The sequence below is a fragment of the Frankliniella occidentalis genome, unplaced genomic scaffold, assembly GCF_000697945.3.
Source record: "Frankliniella occidentalis isolate FOCC.00 unplaced genomic scaffold, Focc_3.1 Scaffold470, whole genome shotgun sequence".
Taxonomy (NCBI): domain Eukaryota; kingdom Metazoa; phylum Arthropoda; class Insecta; order Thysanoptera; family Thripidae; genus Frankliniella; species Frankliniella occidentalis.
The window spans coordinates 135,286-148,653 of NW_026267588.1; the positions used below are offsets into that span (position 1 = coordinate 135,286).

General features: G+C 42.5%; 4 protein-coding genes across 10 annotated transcripts in view; 3 read left to right on the plus strand and 1 right to left on the minus strand.

Annotated features, from left to right (window-relative positions):
* LOC113206178 (transcription initiation factor TFIID subunit 3) overlaps window positions 1-3,149 on the plus strand; it is a 10,643-nt gene extending 7,494 nt beyond the window's left edge. For 4 of the 5 annotated variants that reach the window (XM_026422134.2, XM_026422136.2, XM_026422135.2 and 1 more), the window contains 2 exons: window positions 1,605-1,705; window positions 1,786-3,149. In XM_026422134.2, the coding sequence (XP_026277919.1) occupies window positions 1,605-1,705; window positions 1,786-1,921 (237 nt within the window). In that variant the 3' untranslated portion in view covers window positions 1,922-3,149. Of the gene's footprint in view, window positions 1-512; window positions 641-1,604; window positions 1,706-1,785 lie in introns of all 5 variants that reach the window. The other variant, XM_026422138.2, reaches the window with a different exon arrangement.
* Window positions 3,150-3,197: 48 nt separating this feature from the next.
* LOC113206179 (Bardet-Biedl syndrome 2 protein homolog) lies at window positions 3,198-6,770 on the minus strand. Its single transcript, XM_026422140.2, has 13 exons — window positions 6,629-6,770; window positions 6,313-6,546; window positions 5,915-6,103; window positions 5,640-5,822; window positions 5,311-5,533; window positions 5,043-5,224; window positions 4,913-4,969; window positions 4,633-4,815; window positions 4,393-4,554; window positions 3,903-4,124; window positions 3,657-3,823; window positions 3,427-3,575; window positions 3,198-3,338 (listed from the first exon to the last, which is right to left on the minus strand). Exons 1-13 carry the CDS (start codon window positions 6,743-6,745, stop codon window positions 3,238-3,240), a joined length of 2,169 nt encoding a protein of 722 aa, XP_026277925.1. The 5' UTR covers window positions 6,746-6,770; the 3' UTR covers window positions 3,198-3,237.
* Window positions 6,771-6,884: 114 nt separating this feature from the next.
* LOC113206181 (GDP-fucose protein O-fucosyltransferase 1) lies at window positions 6,885-10,025 on the plus strand. 3 transcript variants are annotated; one of them, XM_026422142.2, is made up of 8 exons: window positions 6,885-7,028; window positions 7,099-7,227; window positions 7,511-7,626; window positions 7,709-7,832; window positions 7,914-8,114; window positions 8,214-8,386; window positions 8,470-8,709; window positions 8,881-10,025. In XM_026422142.2, exons 2-8 carry the CDS (start codon window positions 7,110-7,112, stop codon window positions 9,076-9,078), a joined length of 1,170 nt encoding a protein of 389 aa, XP_026277927.1. In that variant the 5' UTR covers window positions 6,885-7,028; window positions 7,099-7,109; the 3' UTR covers window positions 9,079-10,025. The 3 variants fall into 3 exon arrangements, with proteins under 3 accessions (XP_026277927.1, XP_052130898.1, XP_026277928.1); XM_052274938.1 differs by having other exon boundaries at window positions 6,893-6,981; XM_026422143.2 differs by having other exon boundaries at window positions 6,895-6,999.
* A 2,375-nt stretch (window positions 10,026-12,400) lies between these two features.
* Window positions 12,401-13,368, plus strand: part of LOC113206165 (dynein axonemal heavy chain 7) — a 13,406-nt gene continuing 12,438 nt past the window's right edge. The window contains 3 exon segments of the mRNA XM_052274936.1: window positions 12,401-12,541; window positions 12,742-13,014; window positions 13,098-13,327. Coding sequence (XP_052130896.1) covers window positions 12,401-12,541; window positions 12,742-13,014; window positions 13,098-13,327 — 644 coding nt within the window.

Consider the following 13,368-nt stretch of genomic DNA (forward strand, 5'->3'; position numbering starts at 1 on the left):
GGTCCTTGAAAATGATGTGTTTGGGGAAGTTACCTTTTTTTAATGTTTGCTCCCCGATTAGTAAATATTGTTTCAAGTCACTGGCAGTCGTCGCTCTTAAATGTCTGTATGTGAGTGTGTGGTTTTGACTGTCCAGAAACTATGGTGACGCCCCTCTCTTTAATTTCTCTGAATCTCAGTCTTTTTCCTTTGTCAGGTCATTTGAAATTCACTCTTTCACTTTTCTAGTACCTTTACTAAGAAATTGTTTTCTTGTGTGTGTTTCTGGAGAGGGTATTACTGCATGTGTGCTTAAATGATTTATTTTTGTTGTTGCTTATCTATAAAACATAATTTTGGCTGCATGGTACATATTTTCTCTCATATTTGTCTGCAACTACATCTAATTTATCTATCTAAGCCTGTTCCCCTTTCTTGATAGCTTCTCCATTTTTCATGTAACTTTCATGATTCTGGGTCATTCATTTCATGTAATATCATTGGCAATCTTTCCTGCTCTTTGTGCTATTCAGAGGTGAAGCAAAAAGTCGCTGCTGCTAGAGCCTTCCCTACCCTTCCCCCAGAGGATCCTGAGACCAAATTGTTCGCCAAGGCCTCTAAGCAATCCAAGAGGAGTGAAACTGAACCTGAAGTCATGGTGGTAAGTCTTACAAATTTTCTCACTTCAACATATGAAGATTCATGTGAAACAGTCTCACGCCCGACAAAACATTGGAATGTATGCAAAATATGTATTGTATCATGGATATTAATTAATATCCAACTATTTCCCATGTTTTGTCTATGAGAGCTGCTACTACGAACTCTTTCACATGTATCCCTGTCGATCAGATTTTAACAGATTCAGACTATCTTTCATCCAGCAACATTATATCCTTAGCTAGCATGGTGGGACCGCGGGATGCATATGTTCGGGTAGCTTTGGGTGTTCATCTTTTCATCAATTGCATATCATGCATTATTACTGCTGGGGCAGAGAGAGTGCGGCTTTCACACTCATGGTTCCCTGTGCATGTCCTCTGTATGTGGTTTAAAGTCATTATGAACATGCTTGTTCCTTTATATTTGTGTCCGCTGCATCTATTTCATCATCCTTTTAAAACTTAATTTGTTAATCTTTTTAAAAAGCATTGGATTGTTTGTGATGTAGATTTAATTTTTTTATATTAGAAATAGGTCTACAGTTATGAAGAGGAAGAAGTTGTTCTGCAATGCTCAATGCTGATTTCAGAGAAGTAAGGGTGTCAAAGCCCTTGTATGTTCAGAAGACCACTTTCATGTTGTTCTTGTTTTATTTTGTGAGGTTGACTGTTTCAACATCATTTTGTATCCATAGTAATAAGAAATTCTGAAACTGCTCTTGTGAATTAGGAAATGTGTTTCTGTACACGTATTTAAGATATTTTAAAATTTGCTATTGACATTGCAGCCTATATTTAGACAATGATAAAAATTTTGATATCTCTCTTTCTCACTTTTGTTGTACTCTTAGCCCTAATTCAATAAAAAAAATCTTGTACTAATTTTATAAAAAAGCAAACTGTTGAAATTTTGTTGGTGACTTTTTCAAGGTAATACTAATTTTTCTTTGTGGACTTTTCCAGGACGCAACGGGTAACAAGATCTGGATATGTCCCTCATGTGAGGGTCCAGATGATGGTAGGCCAATGATTGGTTGTGATGACTGTGATGCTTGGTATCATTGGTATGCACCCTTTCCCCAAAACTTCCTAAATAAATTTCTAGAGAGGGAGCAATTTTTTAGTGCGTCTATTCTTGTTCCAGGGTGTGCGTCAACATTACTGTTGCTCCTGATGAGAATGAAAACTGGTACTGTCGTTTCTGCACCTTGAAAAAAGCTGATATCTCAGAGAAAAAGAAGAAAAAGAAGTCAAAGAAGAAACCTAAAGTACCTGTATGATAATAATTAGTTATCATTATTTAAAGACTTATGGGAACATTAGAAGAGAATTCAGATGGTAGTGAAATGTTTTTACTGCATTTTATCACTTTGGAATATTATTAACTTATTTTTGCTCAAAGCAATCCAAGTCCTTTTGTGGATAAAAGCACTTCACAGGTTTGTGTGTGTATGTGTTTATAGTAGCATTTTGTACTGTTTATGTGAATGAGAATTAAATGAATTGTAATTAACCATCCTTTAAGAGGTGGAAATATGTATGTTCAATATGTGGTAGGACCTCAAGTTAACCCTTGATTCTTAATCACAAGTGTATCAAAGTTTTCTTTTTTCAGCAAGATTGTCTGCCTTGCTGAAGAAATTTTATGTACAGTGTATATAGTATACAGGACTTTATATGGTTGTAAATTCTTTATGATTTTTTTTTTTGTGCAGTTGATTTTGATGGACATTTTAGCTAACTGATGCAACTCATAGACATATTTGTTGTTGTTGGGCTCCTAGTCTGAAACTGAAGAATTAATTTGAAATGAATCAGTTCATCTTTTGTAGTGTAGTTACAAATTATATTTACTTGCCTCAATGTTCATTGGCTAATGGTGATACTCAACATTTCATATTTGTCCCAAAGTATGTTTTTATGTATGTATGTAGGAGAAATGTTACTATTATGGCAGTTCAGTGCACCCTACTATCTTTTCCATTCATTTTATCACCTCTGTATCATGAAATCACAGTTATATAAAAGTAGGTGTTAGTTTCTTATGAATCTTTTCCTCTCATACACTCCCTTACAAAGGGGTTTCTGATTAGCTCAAAATTAAATTGAACACACCCTTTAATTTATATTAGTAGTAAATAGGGGTTGTTTGTTATTGTTGTTTTGTTAATAAGCAGGGTTTTGTCATATTGACACAAAAATTCTAAACAGTTCTTCTTGGCATAAGTGCAATCAATATTTATGTGTTTAATGGTAACCTAAATGTCAATACATAACACTTGTTGCTTCAGTTTATGTTGATGATGTAACCAAATGTTATTATTAGTCAGTTCTCTTCATTTTAATATTCAATTTGGTATGAGCTTCAGGTGGTACAGGAATATTTCAGTGTGATCACGGACATGCTGTTGGCTTTACTGTACACCAGTACAGTTTCATGGCTGAACAGTTAATGCTTTAATTTTTAAAAAAGGAAAATAAACTTTATTTGACAAGTTTACATTGAAATCATCTAGTTTTTTTGAGCAGTGAGTAAGAGCAATTTTTTTTTTTTTTTTTTTTTCCAAAAGCGCATTTGTAGAAATTGTAGATACCATCAAGCTTCACCAGTTCTGACTATCTTCATTAGAGAGTGTAGATTGTTGCTTTGCAATGCTGACCTACTGAGGTTCACAACATCCGCTTTACTTTGACCAACTGAAAGAGAGGATAGTTGACCCGATCTATCATACTCACAGTCACTCAGGAAAAGAGAAGTCATCTAACAAATATCCGTTTTACGTACCTCTCAGCCTAGCAGCCTTTTGAATTGTAAGATTTATTTGTTTCAAAATATCAAGTAACTCATTGTGGTTACTGCATCTTATGTTATAACTGTTAATGAGATCGTCATTCACTTCCTTCAGTTGTGAATGCCAATCTCGCATGCTTTTTCTAACCAAAAACAATAGTTCAACATAAATTTCTTCCATTTGTTCCAAAATATAAGCAGATTTTCAAAATTTGTTTACTTACAAGTCAGGTAAAAGCCTGGCATCCTCAGCTCGAACAATTAGATTTCGAACAAGTCCTGCACGATGGGCAAGATCTGCTCCTAACTGAATACGGACTTCTTGAAGATTTGAAACTTTTTCCAGCCACTCTCCCAAGTGAGCCAATTCATCAGGAAATTCAGCTATCACCTACGGCATGGAAAATCATTTGTGTCTATCCTTGCACATGCCACCAATTTAATGTTTTGAACTATAAATTTTCCATTACTTGCAGATTTGACAGATTGAGGAAAGAAGCTAGGGACTGCACAAGGTCGCCAGCAAGAGTCATGTTAGGTGTAGATATAACAACTCTCCCTGCAGGGTGCATGGATATATTAAGGAGTGATCCATCTCTCAAGGCTGTGAAGGAAACAGATAAAGAGCCTCCACTGGCCTCTTGCTCCAGTTCAGATGACAGAAGGAAATTTTGATTTATCCACAGGATGACCTGTGGTGTTTCAATGTTTCTTTTTAGTATACTTTAAGAGTGCGCCCATTAGCGCAATAGCTTGTTCTGGTTATACTGTACCTGATGCAGGCGTGCGGCCGGGACGGGCTTGCCTATCATCGGCCAACGAGGCGCCTTACGACTTCGTGCGAGTACGCAATCACGCCTGCATCTAGTACAGTATAACCAGAAGAAAACGGCACAGATGGGCCACCTTGTGTGTCCTTTAAACAACTATTTTACACATCAGTATTTTACTTTCACTTACCCTTTGAACTCTTTCACTAATGAAAAATGAAACAAAGTTGTGAGGCTGGTCTTGTGAAAGTGGTGCTGTAGCTGACATCAGAGTGTACATGGCAAATCGAGGTAAATGACGGGTCAGTTCAAATACATGGAATTGCTCGGTGCGGGGAAGACCCACAAGAGCCTGAAGGACATAATATACTTTAGTAGAATAACTTAAAATCGCAAGCTTTTCTCAAGTTGCAAGGTACACCAATCAAACCTTAATGTGGATGTCTAAGGGAACATCACGAGGTGGGAAGAGAGCAACCCTCAAACTGGATGACAGTTCATCATCATGAGGATGCACTACATGAGTTTCTCCAGCAAATATTCCTTCAGCGAAAACCAGCACTGCCCTTATTATAGTCTCATTGTTAGTTGTGAGACAAAGTTCCACATGAGGCTAGTTTTTATTTGTTTTAAGAAAAAGAAAATCATTAGTTCAAGAAATTTAGTGTGTTGTTTTCAAGAACACACAAAAATCTGATGAGAATACTCACACCCTTGGATTTATTTCCCATGTTAATAGAAACAGTAGTCTGCAAGCTAGTTTTCGCCTGCAAAACAGAAAATTTAATGTAATGCATTCAATTCAAGTGTTTCAATTGCAAAAGAAACTAAAATACAGACTGGTATCATTCCTGCATTCATATTGGCCTGTCCTACGGCATTGCCCGATGAACGAGTATTGCTTTCATAATTCCTCAGTTCCATCAGCAGAGCCTGTTTTTTCTGCAATAAATCTCTCACTGCATCCTGATGCACATTGCCCTCTATCAATGTCCCAAGACGTGAAGAGTCATAGCCACGAACTGAAAGTTTCAAAAAATAATTTCGAAGTGTGTATTTTTTTTTTTTTTTTTTGTTTGCAAGGAGATAGTTTGCTTAACTCTCATACCTTCACCATCAACCGAGCAACAAATCAATTGGGATCTTCCTTCAAGTCTGTAGTCTCCATCTGCTAGTCCTGCGATGCTGCAGTTGAAATTGTCTTTGAAAACCACCTCTCCGGTGCGACTATTTCTAGCATCAACTTTTCCATTTGACCACCCAGTGACAAGTTCTTCGACACCATCACCATCAATGTCATAGCTCAGTACGGAAACTGCACGGTTTTTGGACTAAGCAGATAAGGCAATACAAATTTAGTGGCAAGATTTTAAGAATCATTTTAGAAATTATTTTGGAAATTATCTGAGCACCAGCACTGCAAGATCTAAAAATTACCTTGACCCTCCAAACACGATGAAGTTTGTTATATACACCAACAGTGCCATTTGCCAGAGCGTAAGCCATTTTGCTGCCTCTTAAGGGGGCTAAAATAGTCGCTACCTCTGTTTCTGATGTTTCCCCAACCATTACATCCTCTTTAAACACTCTCAAGTCAAAGTCATCAGATCCTACAATTAGCTGTAAAAAATAAAGACAATTTTTTATAAATAAATATTGAACTGAGTAAGCAAGTAAGCTAACAGGCACATTAAAGTAGTGTCTTGAAATACCTCATTTTCTCCGTCAAGATCGTAGTCCAGCAATGCAAGTGATCTAACATTGTCGCCAGATACAGTCCAGTAGGGGTCATTACCTTTATAATCGAATCCTTGAATTGAACAGTTTCCTCCCACCAATGCCAGGGGATTCTCATATCCACTCAAATTCCCAACTACAATAACATTGGCTCCATCTGCAACCTGAATAAAATAGGAAATAAAATATGCACAAAATATAAAACACTTCAAAAAGAAAATACATGGAGTCAGTCCCAGTCATAGTACTTATTGAGCTCATTTACCAGTAATTGGGAGTATGTGCAAAGGAAAGTGGGGTTTCAGGGCTTTAAACAAGGCAAATAAATGTGTAATTTAAATTTTCACTGGGCCTGTTCACATTTGGCCCTCACCTCTTTGTAAAATAGATCTTTATTGCTTTCCACATTGTAAGCAAGAACACTTGACTGTGTTCCCACAATAAGAATGTCCTGTTCCAACTCAGGATGGAGACGACCAGCAGCAAGGGCAGAGACATTACGATTTACACTCAAAAGGGATATTTCTTTGTTAACTTGGCTCCAGGTTGTGGCACCAGTTATTTGTGATGCTGGGCCTAGTCGTCGATGAGGACTATGAATTAAAACCTGGTTAAAATGAAAAGGTATTTAAGAATCAGTTCATTAATGCACATTATTCTAAGGAATAAAATGAGGTGAAAATCCTCACCTTATCAGCTGTAGTTGCTGCTGTCAAGCAAGAATGAGATCCATCATATTTGCCGATGGTAACTCGACCAGGTAATATCTTACAGTTCAACTGAAGAGTAAATACAGGAACAGCCATTGCTAATTGTTACTCTTATTATTGTAATGACTTAAGTTACTGTAAAGATTCTGCAAATCACAAATCGTTGGCTCCCAATTTCTACACTCATACTGTACTACCTACATAGCATGTACTGTTGTGTTTTCTGTTGACATTCGCCGTTGCTATGGCAACAACAGAACAGACCGGTTATAGATGACGCATTGACGCATAGTATTTCTTCGGACGCTTTTATACTTTTGCCATTCAATTCTGTGTGTTCGACCAAAACCGTATGCTATTTTTAAATAACACGGAAAAAGTACTTGTCGTTTATTTCATTGAAAGTGTTTCTTTGAAATCAGAATAACACAGCATTACATTTCTTGCAGGTGGTTGAATTATGGCTAGTTTAATTACATATTTTGTTTGCCTAGTATATGCCACTTTTTCCTTATTGTCACTTGTTAGTTCTGTTGATGTCGATGAAAACGGATACATTGTGTACTGTCCATGCATGGGTAAGTTATTTTGTGGTTAGAAGGTAAACTTTCAGGGTGGGTACTGTCCTGCTTAGGTTATCATCTTGGAAAACTGTGTTCAAATAATAATAGCTATGACATTCTGCATTATTTACTGTATTTCCTTAAATAAATTCTGCCAGTTGAATTTTTACCTAGAGCAAACTTAAGGTTTACCGTATAGGTTTAGTTTTTAAAGGGTATAGCAACAGGTTGTTGGTTCGCACCAATATTGAATTTTCTATAAATAAATGCAATTCTGAGTTATTCTTTTACCCCTTAGGAAGATTTGGAAATCAAGCAGATCACTTTCTGGGATCCCTAGGATTTGCCAAAGGTTTGAATCGTACCCTTGTTTTACCTCCATGGGTTGAATATCGGTATGGTCAGCCGCGTTCTGTAAGTATTATATGCACCATTAAATATTTCCTTTGTAAAAACAACACATTATTTTTGATCATGCTTTTGTTTTAATTCACAGATTCAGGTGCCCTTCAATGTCTACTTTGATGTGAACAGATTGTTAGACTTCCATAAAGTTATAACAATGGAGTCTTTTATGCAAGATATAGCACCTCTCATTTGGCCTCCTGAAAAACGCACTGGTTGGTTTTGGTTTAGACTAAAGCTTTCTCATTAATCTTAGTATTATTTTCTGAGATTGTCTCCTATTTCTCCTTTTATAGCATTTTGTTACACAGTACGAGGAAATGGTGAGACAGAGAAGAGCTGTAACGCTAAAGAAGGAAACCCTTTCGGTCCATTTTGGGACACATTCAACATTGACTTTGTTGGGTCAGAATTCTATGGACCCTTGCATTATGATATATACCACTCAGACATGGCAAGTCGCTGGGCAGAAAACTATCCTCCTGGAGAGTGGCCTGGTAAAAAACAAACACACAAAGATTTTTTATATATTTTTAATGAATTTTTAGAAGCTACTATTTATAGAAATGTGTTTAACTGTTATCTTTCTTTTGTAGTCTTGGCATTTACTGGTGCACCAGCAAGCTTTCCTGTACAACTAGAAAATCGAGACTTGCACAAATATTTGAAGTGGAGTGAAAACATACAAAAGCAAGCCAAGTATTTTATCAAAAATAAACTACCTAAAGGAGCTTTCTTAGGCCTTCATTTCCGGAATGGCATAGATTGGGTTTGTGAAATTATTTTAGTTTAACTTTGTCTTCAGATCTTTAAAAACTGTTATTTTACCTGACTTGTTTGAATCATTTGCAGGTGAGGGCTTGTGAACATGTCAATCACAGCCCTAGCCTTTTTGCTGCTCCTCAATGTTTGGGCTACAGAAATGAAAAGGGGAAAGCTACACATGAAATGTGTTTTCCCTCAAAAGAAACCATTATCAAACAAATTAAGCGTCAACTTCGCAAGATGGCCGATAAAGCCACTTCTGTATTTGTGGCTTCAGACAGTAACCATATGATATCAGATTTGCAGGAGGCTTTAAAGAGACAACAGGTTTGACATTTTCTTAACATGTTTAGTGTGAAATTGTCTATTATCACTTTGATTTTAAGGGTTGAGACCAGCATGTGGTCACATTGCACTCAGCATGTTTTTATATTTATCTGCTTTTGCTCCACACTTGTCTTATGTTTGTAACAAATCTGCATTGATTTGATTCTACAGGTTACTGTTCACCGTTTAGAACCAAGCAATCCTCATGTAGAATTGGCTATTCTAGGGCAAGCCAACTTTTTTATTGGCAACTGCATTTCATCCTTCAGTGCCTTTGTGAAGAGAGAGCGAGATGCTGGAGGTCTTCCATCAGCATTCTGGGGCTTCCCTCCAGAGAAGTCCTCAAGTAATAAGCATGATGAACTGTAAAGTCCTACCCCAAGAGATTCCTAATGTATTTTAAATGTTATATTAACATTATTTTGTGGAGTGTTTTTATACTTCTTTGTATTGTTTAGTTTCATAATTACACTACATTGTGCCACTTGAGTAATTTTAAAACTGCTTCTATGATTAAACAACTTATCATCATTCTCTGTCTAGAGCTGAATTAAGAAAGTTTTAATTATCAGTGGTTTGTAATCTTTGTCATTATCTTCATAGGGCCCATTTACGATCGTTCGCGGAACCTTAAATTAAATTGACCAACGCGTTGTGGCTTATGGGAGTATCTACGATGCCAGCCCCTTAAATGAAATTCATTTCTTGTCGAAATACGGCTCACGCTTAAATGAAATGAAGACCGTCGTGATGGTCTTCATTTCATTTAAGCTAGTCCTTAGCTCAAATGAAATTCGGATTTCGGGCGCGAGGTTTCGAAACAGCCAATCAGAGGCCAAGACGAGACTAAACAAAGATGGCGCCGACGACAAGTGACAATCGATTCTGTCATGGCGGGGACTATAATTTTATTTAAGCTAAGGACCACCGTAAATGGGAGGTTCCATTTAACCCCAAAAATTAATAAATTTCTGCAGAAAATGCAATTTCATTTAAGACAGCCCGGACGATCGTAAATGGGCCCTAACAATTAATTCAACATTTGACTTAATGTTATCAAAAAGACTGGTACGCACTTAGAATTATGAGGGTCTACTTCCCTTACAGTCATGTGATACAATGTATTATTTTATATCTAATCTAAATTGTGTATTCTGTTCTATTTGGATGGTCTTGGCTTGTTTCTTTAAAAGTCTTCCAGTACCTGCTGATTCCCAGTAGATTTATAATTGTTTAAGGTTTTGTATTCTATTGTAAGTATTATATTATATTGAACTGTTCTTTCTGGTCATGAAATAAATTAGTCCATCAGAAAATTGTGTTTTTATGGTTTTTATCCTCCATTTTTTCAAGATCTTTTTCTAGCTAGAGAACTTAGTCCACTTATTTTTGCGAGTTCTGCTTGTCCGTTTTATAGTGCTGCACTCTGGTGGAGCAGAGGAAGGATCAGGTATCGGCGGGTGTCGAGATCAAGGCGGCCGTGGCGCGCCAGGCACGAAGCGGTACGGCGGTTACAATCAGCTGATGTGGACTTTTCACGGCCATTCTCTCTCCTTCGGTCGCGCCTATTGCAAAGTGAACCCTTGCGTTATTAATTAATAATAATAATAAAACCAAATGATTGCCACCGAGAGAAGAAATTTGCGATCGTAGGAAAGACCCAGGTTGTTTTATTTCACCGCCTTAGCAACTCCTCCAAGTTTGTTTGGGCTATAATCGATCGCAATAAGAGTCTGCCGAAATCAAAACAAACGGCGGAATCTCTGCGAGCAGGGCACCTTAATATGTTTCCAAGTGGCTCTGTAGTTCGTGTCGTCGAGTGGACAGACGCTTGCTGTAGCCCGTGCGTTTGTCCTGTGATGACTTATTGGTGACGTCCCCAGTACGAAACAATAACGAACATGGCAATGGACGGCAATTCGTGTGACTTGAGTGCGTAACGGTTACATTCGCCTCCGACCGGCCGAGGCGCGTCGCCTCAAAGAGAGAAGTGTGATGCCACTTCTGGTCGTGGCCGGAGCGCGGCCCGGGGAAGTCCGCGCCACATGAGGACCGCGACGGCGGCCGCGCCATGGAGCAGCCGCGCGCGCGCACCCCGCGGCTCGCCCGCGGCCCGGAGATGCGCGTGTACACCGAGCTGGTGGAGGGCCACACCCGGCTGCCGCCCAACCTGGCGCCGCTGCCGGACGTGCACGCGCACCGGCGCGCGCAGCACCAGCAGCAGCCGCACCCGCTGCTGGAGTACAGCCTGTCGCGCCAGCGGGAGGAGGAGATCCAGCAGTACCTGCGCCGCCTGGCCGTGCGCAACCGGCTGCACCTGCTGCGCACCATCGAGCCCGACGACGAGGGCCACGAGCTGCCGCACACCAACGAGAGGTGGGCGAAGGCGGCCGGGCCGTCCTGACGGGCGAGGCCGTGCCCCGTGATAAGCGATCACCCAGAAAGTGCGTCGTTTACGAAACGGCCACGTTTAGCTCCGAGCTAGCTCTCATAGCGCCTGATGGGTAGGCAACATCTTGCGCGCGGGGCATACGTGTACTGCGGGTTGGCCTACCCCGAGTATCGCAGGCGCCGAGCTGCCGCCGTTTGCCGAACAAATCTGACGCACTTTCTGGACGATCCCCAAGGTGTTTTGACCATTATCACGTCAGTGCCCCGTCCGTGGGGGGATGGGCGGGGTGGTGTGTGTGGGGGTACCACTCGACACAGAACCCTCCCTCTCTCCGTTGGGCCTCTTGTTCATTTCGACTCGTCCCCCAGGTACATCGCGCTGCTGCGCGACCAGGTGGAGGCCGTGGAGCCGCCCACGCTGCTGCACGTGTGGGTGGAGCGCATCTCGTCGCTGGTGCCGGCCCGCCTGCGCGCGCTCTACGCCGCCGAGATGAACGCCCTCTTCCTCGAGGTGCGCGACGAGTTCGACGACCACATCCACGACATGACGGTGCGGAGCATCATGGTGTTCCCCGGGGACGCGGCCCCCTTGCCGACGGCCGACTCGCTGTGCGGAAAGCCCCTGGGGGAGGGACGCACCGAGCGGTACCACGTCTTCCTGCAGCGCGTCGAGAGCCTCCGCGAGAAGCTCTTCATCACGCACCCGCTGGTGCGGGCCATCCTGCGCCTCGCCCACCAGCACATCCCGGAGCTGCTCAACGACTTCGGCAAGTACCGCGAGACGGGCGTCGTGGAGCTGGCCAAGCTCAAGTCCAGCATGTTCAACGACATGAAGCGCAGCGAGGTGGTCGTCACGCAGACCTGGTACCCCAAGATCGTGGCGCTCTTCTCCGAGAAGAAGGCGTTGGCGGGCGTGCCGCGCAAGCACTGGCCGCAGCTCCTCAAGTGCGCCTCCAACGTGCTGCGCGTGCAGGTGACAGAGCTCATGCGGCGCAGCATCGACCACTTCGTGGACATCATGAGTGACGAGGCCAAGATCCCCTTCTTCAAGCTGGACATCTTCTACGCGGAGAACGGGTTGGAACTGTACCCCACGGACAAGGAGATTTTCGGCACAATGGCCAAGGCAGGCACTAGACTTTTACTGAGAGTTGATTTTAGTCTTGAGTGGAAGTAACCCTCCCCCTCTCCCCCCCCCCCGGATATCTGCCAGGTGGTGGAGTCCATCGCGACGATCGCCCAGGAGCTACCCTCCCTGGAGACGTGGGTGGACGTGAGCTCCCGAGAGGAGCTGATCCCGATGAAGATCTGCGAGCCTTACCTGGCGGAGATGCAGGCGCGGCTGCTCGGCAACCTGACGCGCCTCTTCCAGCCCGTCAAGGACCACCTCGACACGCTGGCCGGCCAGTTCAACGTGCTCTACAGCGACCAGCTCAAAGCGGTACCATGTACTTCCGTGTGTCGGGGCTACGACACAGAGCAGTGTTGAGGGTTTGCCTACCCTGGGGGCCCTACACCGCCGTATGAAGCGAGTGGGCAAACTCGCACACCGCTGTGTCGTAGCCCTACACACTACGACAGCCATCGGCACAACCGTCTTCCGCGACCTGCTCTGCCTTCACTTTCGCGCTCGGTTCGTAGGAAATCGAGGATTACCTGTCGGAGAGTCACGAATTCGAGGAGCTGCGAGAGAAGATCGACTACTTCAATGGCTTCCTGGACAGCATTTCCGACATGGTGCTCAACGAGTACTTCCCCGTCGCCAAGCTGTGTCAGTACGACGTGATTCGCTCACTCAAGGGCTTCGCCACCCACTTCATTGAGACCATCGTCACGGACATGGTGAATGAACACAAGTCAGAGAACCGCAAGATCTGCGAGGCTTTCGAGGAGATCGTAGAACGAGCGCAGAAGGTAAAGGGAAAACTGATTTGTTTTGTGGTAGGGGTGGGGAGGGGGAGGAAAAAACTCATGGAATTCTTAACTTTGTCGCCTAGGTGCCGGCGGACACGGCCGAACTCATGGCGAGCGGAGAGTACATGCTGTACGCCACGACGACCCTCATGGAGGAGCTCCACGCGCGCATCAGGCGCCAGATGGAGATCACCACGATGTTCATGGAGCTGACGGGGCTGGACGATGAGCACATGGCCCTCAACACGGCCATCGTCACCTGGCAGACGGACATCAAGAAGACCTTCGAGCTGAACGCGTCGCTGTACGAAAAGTACAAGGTCCGTGGTCCGGGTCCGGGAGAGAGGCGGGGGG

Excerpts from the sequence above, each read along its gene's own strand:
- LOC113206179 (XM_026422140.2), bottom strand. The coding sequence starts at position 6,745 with ATGGCTGTTCCTGTATTTACTCTTCAGTTGAACTGTAAGATATTACCT. Across the intron at positions 4,816-4,912 it reads TGGGAAATAAATCCAAGGGT|CCTCATGTGGAACTTTGTCT; the intron begins GTGAGTATTCTC and ends AATAAAAACTAG. Across the intron at positions 4,125-4,392 it reads TTAGTGAAAGAGTTCAAAGG|GTCATCCTGTGGATAAATCA; the intron begins GTAAGTGAAAGT and ends GAAACACCACAG.
- LOC113206181 (XM_026422142.2), top strand. The coding sequence starts at position 7,110 with ATGGCTAGTTTAATTACATATTTTGTTTGCCTAGTATATGCCACTTTT. Across the intron at positions 7,627-7,708 it reads GGTATGGTCAGCCGCGTTCT|ATTCAGGTGCCCTTCAATGT; the intron begins GTAAGTATTATA and ends TTTAATTCACAG. Across the intron at positions 8,115-8,213 it reads TCCTCCTGGAGAGTGGCCTG|TCTTGGCATTTACTGGTGCA; the intron begins GTAAAAAACAAA and ends TTTCTTTTGTAG.